General features: G+C 44.1%; 1 protein-coding gene across 2 annotated transcripts in view; it reads right to left on the bottom strand.

The window, feature by feature from the left end:
* The window catches only part of TBC1D12 (TBC1 domain family member 12), a 185,633-nt gene that overhangs the window by 56,160 nt on the left and 116,594 nt on the right, over positions 1-12,879 (bottom strand). The window contains exon 3 of one of the 2 annotated variants that reach the window (XM_073685562.1): positions 9,482-9,538. The exons of the other annotated variant lie outside the window; for it this stretch is intronic. Coding sequence (XP_073541663.1) covers positions 9,482-9,538 — 57 coding nt within the window. The remainder of the gene's footprint in view (positions 1-9,481; positions 9,539-12,879) is intronic. 2 annotated transcript variants of the gene reach the window in all.

The raw sequence follows: 12,879 nt of genomic DNA, 5'->3' as shown, positions 1-12,879 counted from the left end.
TAAGTCATGTGTGACCTGGGCTGTGTCCACTCTTTTACCATCTCATTGGCATTTTCAATGCAGTTTTTCGCCAGTGCATGAAGTGGATCCAGAGGGTAGGAGAAGTAAAAGTCATTCATTCACATTTCCCATTCCCCTTGAATCCACTGCTGACTGCAGTAAACACTGTGTGAAGTCACCTTTCCAAAAAGAAAAGAACACGTGGAAGATCATGTAAAGGAGGAAGCTGCATGCGCTAAGACTACTGTCGTGTTTACAATAGGCCTAAAAACTAACACACAGGTAGGTGGCAACTATCTGTTGTTGTAACTGGCGCAGGCCCAGAACAGTCACCAACCGCTCCTGCCAGCGATTCAGCAGCTCCATGTCAACAGAGCAGCTCTCCTCGTCTTCTGGGCTGCTCTGCTGACGGGGCCCGACTGCCGATGTCATGCTGATTGACAGCCGGCTCACCACTGCCTAACTGTGGAAAGATGGCTGTCAATCAGCATGATATCGCAGTCGGGCCCCGTCAGCAGAGCAGAGTAGAAGAGATGCCGCTGCTCTGCGGACGTGACATCAACATAAGCCGCTGTGTTGCCGGCAGGAGAGGTCTGTGACAGCTATGTGCTGGCAGAGATCGGTGCCAGGCACAACAGGCAGGTAGGCAACAATTAGCTGCCTGTTAGTGCTTAGGTACAGTACAGACCAAAAGTTTGGACACACCTCATTTAAAGAAATTTCTGTATTTTCATGACTATGAAAATTGTACATTCACACTGAAGGCATTAAAACTATGAATTAACACATGTGGAATTATATACTTAACAAAAAAGTGTGAAACTACTGAAAATATGTCTTATATTCTAGGTTCTTCAAAGTAGCCACCTTTTGCTTTGGTGACTGCTTTGCACACTCTTGGCATTCTCTTGATGAGCTTCAAGAGGTAGTCACCGGAAATGGTCTTCCAACAATCTTGAAGGAGTTCCCAGAGATGCTTAGCACTTGTTGGCCCTTTTGCCTTCACTCTGCGGTCCAGCTCACCCCAAACCATCTCGATTGGGTTCAGGTCTGGTGACTGTGGAGGCCAGGTCATCTGGGGTAGCACCCCATCACTCTCCTTCTTGGTCAAATAGCCCTTATACAGCCTGGAGGTGTGTTTGGGGTCATTGTCCTGTTGAACGCAAACCGGATGGAATAGCATGCCGCTGCAAGATGCTGTGGTAGCCATGCTGGTTCAGTATGCCTTCAATTTTGAATAAATCCCCAACAGTGTCACCACAAAGCACCCTCACACCTCCTCCTCCTCCATGCTTCACGGTGGGAACCAGGCATGTAGAGTCCATCCGTTCACCTTTTCTGCGTCGCACAAAGACACGGTGGTTGGAACCAAAGATCTCAAATTTGGACTCATCAGACCAAAGCACAGATTTCCACTGGTCTAATGTCCATTCCATGTGTTCTTTAGCCCAAACAAGTCTCTTCTGCTTGTTGCCTGTCCTTAGCAGTGGTTTCCTAGCAGCTATTTTACCATGAAGGCCTGCTGCACAAAGTCTCCTCTTAACAGTTGTTGAAGAGATGTGTTGGCTGCTAGAACTGTGTGTGGCATTGACCTGGTCTCTAATCTGAGCTGCTGCTAACCTGTGATTTCTGAGGCTGGTGACTCGGATAAACTTATCCTCAGAAGCAGAGGTGACTCTTGGTCTTCCTTTCCTGGGGCAGTCCTCATGTGAGCCAGTTTCTTTGTAGCGCATGATGGTTTTTGCAACTGCACTTGGGGACACTTTCAAAGTTTTCCCAATTTTTCGGACTGACTCACCTTCATTTCTTAAAGTAATGATGGCCACTCATTTTTCTTTACTTAGAATTTGTATTATGGCAAGAAAAAAGCAGCTAACAGTCTATTCAGTAGGACTATCAGCTGTGTATCCACTAGACTTCTGCACAACACAACTGATGGTCCCAACCCCATTTATAAGGCAAGAAATCCTACTTATTAAACCTGACAGGGCACACCTGTGAAGTGAAAACCATTTCCGGTGACTACCTCTTGAAGCTCATCAACAGAATGTAAGAGTGTGCAAAGCAGTCATCAAAGCAAAAGGTGGCTATTTTGAAGAACCTAGAATATAAGACATATTTTCAGTTGTTTCACACTTTTTTGCTAAGTATATAATTCCACATGTGTTAATTCATAGTTTTGATGCCTTCAGTGTGAATGTACAATTTTCATAGTCAGGAAAATACAGAAAAATCTTTAAATGAGAAGGTGTGTCCAAACTTTTGGTCTGTACTGTACACTGTAAAATAAAAGAGTGTCCCTGATAACCCCTTTAACACAGTGATTTCAGAGGGTACAACTGGCCATCTAATGTGTATATGGTGGTCCAGACTCTCCTCCAACAGATAATGTCGGGGAAGAGAAGGACTAACGCTATGTGCGCACGATGCGGATTTGAAGCAGAAATTTCCTGAGCGTTTTTTTCTCTCCCTGGCAGATTTTAACATGCGTTTTTTGAAGCGTTTTTGTACATCAATGAATGCTTTTTGGAGCTAAATAAAGTTATTTGGTGGGACATTGCTTAAACCCTTGGATTACCATAGAACTGGGGTGAATATATTGATTCATTTAAATGATTAAAGAATGTGTCTGTTGTAATTCAAATAAAGTGCTTACTCTGTGTCTGTGTGTTTATTTAACACTTTACTTTAATTAAGTTTGGTCATGAAAAGGTCTGATTGACACCTTGTCATCACCAAACAAAATAGCTGGCATTTCTATTCATGTAAATTTATGCGGCTGCTGTGAGCTGTTGTTTTTAGTCTGGGAAGGTGCCATTAGGCAAACATTTTCCCTGGCCATAATTAACATCTAACAGCTGGTTCGTTAGCCCCTATGTCCCTTGATCAGCACTCAGCAGCGCTTTGGACGCAGCATACTTTTGTTGCGTCCAAATCGCAGCGTTCAAATACCGCACTTTTGTTGTCGGTACATGTGAATCCACCGCATATAATGACACTTCAAATCGGTCAAAATCTGCAGCGGCGACTAGCGTGTCCGCTACAGAAATTGACATGTTGCGAGTGATTTTGGGTACGTGGCCACGGTCAGGAGCCGCTGCAGGTTTGACGCTGCGTGTTTATACAGCGTCAAACCCGCAGTGTCCAGATGTTACAGCATAGTGGATGGGATCTCTAGAAATCTTATGTCCACTATGCGTGCATCAGAGGCTGTGAATCACCCGTGCACACTGACATGCAGCGCGTCTTTCATGACCGCAGCATGTCAAATTCTCTTGCGGAATGGCTAGTCTCTGCAACAGAAATTTGACCACTAGAAAGTATTGAATGCGGTAAATCCAGATGGTTCATGTGAATTTATCTGCATTCAATGCAACGCTTTGGACGCAGAAAAAAATTGCGTCCAAAGCGCTGCTACGTCTGAATTATGGGCACAGGGCCTAAAATTAAAAAAAAATGGCGAGGGCTCCCGCGTCACTTTTATAACAGCAGAGGGAAAGCCGACCGCTGGGGGCTGAGATTAGTAGCCGCGGAAGGGGCCATTAGCCAACAATGTTCCCTGCCTATTAATATCAGCCCAAAGCTGTTTGTTTAGCCTTTATTGGCTACATTACAGGGGGACCCCAAAAAAAAAATTGACGTGGGGTCCCCCTGTAAAATCTAACCAGCAAATTCTAAATAAGACAGCTGCGGGCTGATATTAATAGCCAGGGAAGGGGCCATGGATCCTGGCCCCCTCCGCGGCTATTAATATCACCCCTCAGCAGTCCCAGAAATGGCGCATCCATAAGATGCGCCAAATCTGGCGCTTAGCCTCCGCTCTTCCCACTGCCCTGAAGCAGTGGCGAGTGGGGTAATGGGGTTGCGGTTCACGTCAGCCTTGTATTGGCGGCTGACGTGAAGCCCAGGTTAGTAATGGAGAGCGTCTATAAGACGCCCCCATTACTAACCGCGTAGTAAAATTGTTGCTGCTTTTTCAAGAAATACACGGCCAGAATAAAGTATTTTAATGAAATAAAACACACACAGTTCTACAATTTATTTATTTATTTCATTACCCTCTGTCCGCAAAGCCCTTGATCTCCTGAAAAAAACAAACAACCATATCCCTCACCTGTCCGCCGTCAACAAACGCAGTCCACGATTGTGCCGAGTGTTCCGCGGCGATCTGGGTCACTTCTACAGCAGTGACATCAGCCATCACTGATGTCACTGCTGTAGAAGACAGCAATGTATACCGACAGGGGTGTAAAATCACCCCCTGTCAGTATACATGCTGCTGCAGGAGGTCAATGGGGTTGATCAGCTGATCAGCCCCAGTGAGCTTACCACCCTGGGAACATTCTTGTGAATGTTCCCAGGGTGAGCATCAGCTGATGGTCACGTGACTATCAGCTAATCACTGCCGGCACTGATTAGCTGATGGTCACGTGACAATCAGCTGATCAGTGACGTTACCGCAGGTCCTGGCAGCTCGGCACACTAGGGGGGGGGGGGGGGGGCCTGCTCCCTGTAGTATACCACCGGCCGCCGGGGAGATAGCATCGCAGGGGACCAGGAGGACACTGGGGGCCGCCAGAAAGGTGGGTATAAAGGTTTATTTTTTTCCTTTTCCTTTTTTTTTTTCTACCACGGGCACGCGGGCTGGGCAGAAACTGCTGCTCCTCCCCATCCACGCTGTTCTCACTGTTATCAGTCAGAGCGGCGGTCGGATGAGAGGAGTAGCGGCATCCTCTCCCGACCTGGGACCACCCACACCACGTTTTCGGCGCGACATTGAAACCCAGCAAATATAGATTATATATAGTATAGATATTTTACCTGCGGGTTTGCTGCGATTCAATGCAAGTCAATGGGCGCGAAATGGTAATGCTGCGGTTTTTACATCAATGGTAATCCGGAGCGGAAATTTCCGCATCATGTGCACAGCACATCCGGATTACCATTGCTATACATGGCAGACCTATTAACAGGCATTTTTAAAGCGTTTCCGCGGCAGAAAAACCACCGCGGAAACACATTAAAAACGCATCGTGTGCACATGGCCTTAGCAGTCTGAAATAAAACACAGGATTCTTTTGCCTTCTCTGGAGATAAGACTTTCCTAAATATTGGTATAAAATAACATTTAGCAAATGTGTATGGAAGGTTTTACTGTGTACCAAAATCTTATTTATGTTTTGTTTATATAGCGCTATCATATTCTTCAGCGCCTTACATATACTATCATCACTGTCCCTATTGGAGTTCCCAATCTAGGTTCCCCATCAGTATCCTATCCTTGCAGATGTTGTCCTTGGTGAGATGTGAACCTGGGACCAGAGAGCTGCAAGGCTGCAGTGCTAACCACTGAGCCACTGTACTGCCCAAATCTCTGTGGGATTTTATTTTAGTACCATAAGATTAACAATTTTTTAAATCCTGACATGACAATTTAAGTAAATAATTGTATTTTTCATAAAATTATTATCCCAGAGAATCTTGTCTGAGAAATCCATATTGCTCTATTATGCCTCCCTGAAATGTATGAATTGTCAGTGTCTATCAAAATTCCCTTTATTACAAAGGGCATAGCGTGACAAAATGCTGACAGTGTTAAGCCTCCCTCGCCATACACTTTAAATAGTTGGCGGCTCAACAATGGTTTGGCTGGAAGCAGTCTGGTCCGATTCTCCCATACACAGGAGCACTTATTGGAAAATCGCTCCGGTGTGCTCTATGAGAGACATGCTGCCGGACATCTCTGGAATTGGCTTATCTCTCAGAGAACAAAGGTTTGGCAGTCCGAAATCAGACACGCTGGTTCCTTATCTTCCCCGACAATCATCTGTCGGGGGACCCCATATACATTAGACAGTAGGTCTAATTTGTCAATATCGACACGGCCTTTAGATTGGGCATGGACATAGAATTGAAAAGGGGTACTGTAACAGCCAGTTGTCACTTAATTCCAGGAGGAATAGCAGAGGAATGGGAGAGATAAGAAAAGATGCTCCAGCAGGGTTATACAATGCCAGCAGAGTGGGCAGGTAAAGTCAGACTTGATTGTGCAGTTATGTAATATGTACTGTGGATGACATTAGCATTCAGACGGGCGGTCTGCTGCATTCTGCAATGTCCTTGAAAGCACTTTGCTCCATCGTATATAAATCACAGCTCCATTCCTCGTCTTGCTCCTGGCAACACAAATATGATGTCCCCCATTTATCAGAATGATGCCATCAGGGAGGCAGCCAAGGGTTCACAAGGTCACACGGACCCTCCCCATGATATATTCGGGCTGGGATGAGGTCATTCCTGCAGTATCACAGGAGGATTCACACTCGCTGCTCTCCAGGATCCCATACATGAGTCACGCCCAGCAGCAGCCAAACTTTTATAGGAAGCGATTCTGCTCCAACAAGAAATTAGCCAGGAAACTCCGGTTATGTAGGAGTAAGCGATCCTCAAACAGTGATGTACATAACAGGAATAAATAAGGCTACAATTGTGACCATCTTACAGATAAAGGACAACTAGCAAACTGCATGGGGCACATGGTGTTATGTGATATGGAGGCCTCCAGAATGTTCCCCAAAAGACGGTGGGCGAAAGAATATTGCAACAAGCCTGATCGTTTGTTCTTCCAGGAGATTCGCCTCCACCAGGGGCCTAGTACACCAATGAGTGCACCTGAATGCCTGACCGGGAGGTGGTTGCATGGACTGCTTTTCCGTTCTCCCCTGTACAGATGGTCTAATGCTTGGCTCCTAATTCTGTCTGCTGAAGTCGCTATGCAGCTGTTGAAAACTCGCTTAAGTATCAAAAGGGGTTCATCGGTGAAAAAAAGTTATTACCTATGCACAGGATAAGTGATAACTTATTGATTTGGTGGTGGTTCAACCGCTCTGACACGCACCATTCAGTAGAATGGGGAAGTTTTATCCCAGATGAGAATGAATGGAGCAGCAATCGAGTGTGCGCACTGCCACTCCATCTTTATGGGGGGGAATTATAATGTTTATAGAAGACCCCCCTTTAATTGGCCCCAATGATGTACAGCTTTCAGGTAAGAGAGGCAGTAAAATGCTTTATGCACAAATGAAGAGGAAAAAATATCAAAGTGCAAAATTAGCAAAAAAAAATAATGGGAGGCTATTTATTTTTAAAGTTACATCTGAAGACCTTAGGCTATAAATCTGCAGCGCACGCGATGTGAGGATTTTCTTGTGTTATTGCAAATATTAGATTTGCATTCTTCCGGCCACATTCCGACTAGACGAGGCCGCGCACATCTAGTGGGCACATGATTGCATTTATGCAAATCATATGCTTGCGGTCACGCGACAGCCACCGGAGAATCCTTGCAGTGCTCTCGATGTGAGGATTCACAAGTCTGCACATAGAGTCACTGCATATTTGTAGCCTAAGTCCGCACAACCCCTTTAAGGCCTCATTCAGACGTCTATTTCTCACGTACAGGTTCTATCAGTGTTTTAACCCGAATAGAACACGTACCTATTATAGTCCATGGTGACATTCACATGAATAGTGGTGTGTGCTATTATGCACAAGAGAAATCAAGGAAGTCTGAGTGAGGCCTTAAGGGCATGAACCATGTACAATATTCATCACTTATTCTTTCAGTATTTAGGACTGAAGGAAATAGCTGAGCACTGTACTCTGCCATCTGTCAGTCCTATAGACGATGAATGCATGTGTGACCATTGCTCTGTCCTGGAAAGGCACATGGAGAGCCTGTTCTTATGTTCAGTGGGGATCCCAGCGGTGGGACCATCAGAGACCACATAGATATTCACATATCTTGCAGACAGGTGATACATTTTGTTCAAGGCTCATTTCCTTTAACTAGTTCTGGCCTACAGGACCTCACCACCTGCAAATACCAGGATTGGAAGTTTATCAGTTTAGGTACGTTTAGCCTTTCTATGTTATTTTCCAGCCTTCCTTTGCCGATCTATACACTTTCTTGTACTTTGATAGGCGATTGCTCATATAACGCTGTACACTTGTTATAGTCATTCATCTTTTTGTCATGAGAACAATTTGCACAATACAGATTACATACAAATCCAGCACGATTACCGCCCACTCTCAGGAGTCCTGAGAATCAGGAATCACTGGATACACCATCACTTTATAATTAAAGGGAACCTGTCAGCTCTCCTGTGTAAGGAAATGCTGGAGATAGCAATGAAAGAATACTAGAGAATCTTTTTCTTAAAACTCAATCAGCATCCTAGGCTAGGGCCACGATCACAATTCTCAGATAAGCTGCCTAACATTTGTGCAACTAGCTATGGTGTGAGCATTTCAGACCTGTGATTTGGCTGGAAAAAAACAGCATTACATTGAAATAGATGAGGGAAACGTTGTGTGCAACTTGTAACCCAAAATCTAACAGGATTAAAAAAAAAATGTCTTCATGTGGTGTAGGTCAAAATGCAAACCCACTGACGATGATGATATGCCGCAAAGCAACAGTGCAATTTCACGTTACACTTCACCCCATAGACAACGTCCTAGTGCTGCCATTGTCCTTGTGAGTATGACGTCCATGCCAGCGTGACAGCACGGACTGGACAATGGTCGTCATATTATGGACCAGTCACAGCATTATGGCTTTCCTTCTGTAAGGAAACTGATTTGTGCATTTATTAATAAACAGACAAGAGGAATAACAGAGGGCGGCACAATGCAGGGTCTGAAGAAAAGCTGCTCTAGTGTTGATATTCCATATCCTATACACAATGATGTCACAATTTCCCTAGGATGGCGTCGATTTCAATCCACACTACCCTTGTGCAGTGGAAGGAAGTGTTGTCATAGGGACAAAAAAAACTCCTAAGGCCCTAATGAAATCAACCAGTTTTGGATTGAACTCTTGCGAAATGTTGGTTTTTGCATAACTCACAAGTTTTGCAAGTGAGCAGAGCTTAGCCAGGATTGGGAGTGGGGAGTGCGGACGATCAATTTACGCCACAATGTGCCGTGGCCCCCGACTGGAGCAGATTTCTCGTGGAGCACGCCTCTTAGTGAATTTGGTGCCTCTTATTTCAGAGCTTTACTCATCAAGACTGCTGTGCAAAACTTGATGAATCGGTGGGCCTAGTTGCTAAATTTTGGCATAAAATCGTCAATTCGTCATGGCTGCATGTTAAATATTCTAGTAGGTTTATATAATATATAAATATGCATCCGGTCAATCTATACAGAATGTTTTTACATGAGATTTACCATTTATCCACTTTAACGTAGAGCAGTATATGAGGAGCCTGACACAGGACATAACATGCTGATTGCACAAGTCCCATACAAATGCTGGCAATGGTCATTAATGGTCGGACATGTAACGTGCAGAGATGTCGCTGGGGTCGGATGCACATTGGTTGCAATAAACATGCACAACAAGACAAGACTGTCAGACAGCCCATGCATGGAGCAAACAGTAACCAACAAGTGAATATATTAAATTCCATACCCCTGTGTTTAATAGATTTGGCGTGGAGACTGAAGAGAGACTGCCAGAACTGTCATCCTAATGAGAAAAACAGAAGCGAAGCCTTAGTGACACAGCAAACATGGAGGAGGAAAAGAAAGAGCGCAATCATAATGTTATCAGTGATAATAAACATGTGGCATACTCAACAATACTGTGATATAACCGCCCCGGCCCACATCCCGCATCAGTGCTCTCTTCTATCTAGAAGACGTCCTCTTCACCATAGGTCATCAACCAAAAGTATGTGGCCAGGGAGTGTGTGGGAAACCATGTCTAAGTAAGCATACAGTAAATCTCTGTCTTGCTAAAGACCCCCATGACGGCCCCCCACAAATTGTGTTGGTGGGGAGAAAAGACCTGACGGGATAATCAGTCAGCAGTAGCTTACTCTCCTCCAAATAAAGACCCATGCATCGTCAGCCGAGCATGCACAAGTATGAGGGATTTTCAGGAGAGTTAGCCATTGGTGAAGGGTTCTCTGGCACTTACCCAAGTTGTATGGGCACCTTAAAGGGGATGTCTAATCAATAATTGTGATAACTGGAAAGCGCTTGAAAAAAAAAAAATAAGCAACTTTGCAATTTTAATCTCCTTTAAAATCCTCTCCACTCCACTTAATGCTTGTTGCCCAAGTTACCGACCGCCTCTGCAGCCTAGCATTGTGGCTGAGCATGCGCACTGTTTGCAAGCACTTTTCTTCAGAGCACTGTAAGCAGCAATATAAAGCTGTAGGGCAGGATCTGGCCAGCGTTCATGTCCTGCACTACTCTGATGTTACAGCAGCACTGGAAAGTGCACAGGTCGGGCGAGCAAGCAACCATGCTGCTTGTCTGAATGGTCACTCTTCAGGAGTGCACCACACCCCTGCCAATCAGGAAGCCTGGAGGAAGGCGAGCGGTGTGCTCCTGAAGAAGGAACTTGAGAACTTAAGGACATGTTCAGTATTTGGTCAGTATGTTACATCAGTATTTGTAAGCCAAAACCAGGAGTGGGTGATAAATACAGAAGTGGTGACGTGTTTCTATTATACTTTTCCTCTGATTGATCAGTATTTTACATCAGTATCTGTAAGCCAAATCCAGGAGTGGAACAATCAGAGGAAAAGTATAATAGAAACACGTCACCACTTCTGTATTTATCACCCACTCCTGGTTTTGGCTTAAAATACTGATGTAAAATACTGACCAAATACTGAATGTGTGAACGTGACCTTAGCTTGTCCACGACTGGTGCACACAAAATAAAGAATAATATGATAGTACTTATCACGTCACATGTTAGCTCTTCATTTGCAGTTTACCTCAAGAAAGAAGTATATCTTATGGCTATACGTCAGAGTACCTTGTATAGAACAGTACCTAGTTCTTACCTTTTATCACACTATCATTTGCATGGTCATATTAGTTCAAAATAGATCGCAATAGCTTAGTGTATTTTTGCTCAGTATTTCCAGGATTTTTTCTACACACATATAACAAAGTTATTCATTGCACATACACTGCTTAAACTGTCTTCCACAACAGTGATTAGTCGCAGAATTATCCCCAGTGGCAGGGAAAGGAAGGGGTGTAGGGCAATACTGTGTAACATCACTGTCTGCGGTGCTCATTCTGGCAGTGATCGATATGGTGATATCCAGGCTACAGAGGCTTTGTTACTCCCAATACTGCTGGAAACTAGTCCTATATTTAGGAGATGACCATGTACCCTCCACTAACAGACGTTACGGTGCCCACTACAGACACATTACCTATGGCACACCATTCCTTCTCAAAGGACATTGCTCAGATCTCTGAGAAAAAGCAGCTTTATCTGGTGAGGAAACAGACTGCCTATTGAGGAGGAACCACTACGGGAGCAGGATAAGGCCATCTAGTTATTTAGTCTAAAGATAATACACATATTACATTAGAATAGGGCCTGTGCAGCAGACTCACTGGGCAATGTCAGGAGCTTCCCCAACTGCACCACCAGCCATGTAAAAGCGGACGGAGGAGTATGCCTGGAAGGACACCATAATAAAGTGGTGACCCATGAATTGCAATAGTAAATAGTGTTTTTTGTTTAAGAGAAGTTTCTTTATCCTTAACGTACATTTTCACTACACGATGACCAAGAACAAGCTATCCTAGGGACGCCTGTTTCACTGGAATCATGTGGTCGAAACAGGGTGTTGATCACCCGATGAATGAGCAAAATGCCCATTACAAAAGATCATCGTTCTTGGCAATGCATCGTTTGGTGTAAACAGGACATGTTCTATCGAGAACCATGGCTAGCAAGTGTAGATAACAGTAGGGGGCAGTGGAGAACAAAGCCCACACAACGATGCAACAAAACGAAGCACAAAGACACTCAGTATCACTTACACACATTATTTACCAAGGTGAAATGATGATGCTTCTTGTTAAAGGGAATCTGTCAGTAGTCTCAACCCTCTGCCCCCTTTTATACAAGGAGGCAGATTCTCATGCAGATCAGTGTCCGGCCCATCGTCACGAACAGCTCATTTACATATAAAAACATGGATTTCATCAGATCATAGATATCAAGGTGTCATTTTATTCAGCCTCCTAGGACATGTGTGCTCATATAGATGTCTTAGGAGGGCTGATCCTACGGAGAGATTCTCTTTAAAAAGCTTTTTACACATTCCTGTACGCTTCATTCAAACGCCTCAACGCAGCCATGTGGTGAATGAAACAGGAAGCTTGAGATTAATGGGATGAAGGCAAGTAATCATAGATGAATCACAGTCTGTACAAAAATTACACATGTTCATATTGTTTATTATGCGCTTCAATTTAAAGGTCACCTGGTGAAAACAAGTGAATAGGTGACATAATACTGATCGGTGAGGTCTGACTGGAGCCTACATCGATCGGCAGAAAGGGGAATCTTATCACTGTATCAAAATGGAGCAACAGGTCAGATGCCCAGCTCCGTTCATTTTCTAGGGGGGCTGCCGATAAAAGCCGAGTAAAGTGCTCGACAGCACCAAAGGAAATGAATGGAGCAGCGGTTGAGCATGGACCGTGACACTGCATTTTAATGGGGATAAAAGTTCCTCATTCTGTGAATCGATGCAAATCTCAGCATTCGGATCCCACAGATCAAAAACGTATCAATTATCCTGAGGAATGGTGATATCTTCTTTTCACTGGACAACCCCTTGAAGCTTGATGTTGCACATGACCGTACTTAATGTATTATCTCAGTATATATGTTCTACTTATATGTGGCTTCTTGTATGTTTGCTCTCTTACCAGGGAGAATAAGACAGGAGTGGGTGGTAAGGGGATATTTTCTGTAATAGTTTAAAAATAGAAGATATTAATATATTTCATATATATTATATATATACAAGTAAATTTAAT

Source organism: Phyllobates terribilis, unplaced genomic scaffold (assembly GCF_046119375.1).
Source record: "Phyllobates terribilis strain yellow unplaced genomic scaffold, ASM4611937v1 Scaffold_5__5_contigs__length_657084704, whole genome shotgun sequence".
Classification (NCBI taxonomy): domain Eukaryota; kingdom Metazoa; phylum Chordata; class Amphibia; order Anura; family Dendrobatidae; genus Phyllobates; species Phyllobates terribilis.
The sequence above is the reverse complement of the archived record's forward strand: the minus strand, read 5'-3'. Positions and strand labels throughout refer to the sequence as shown.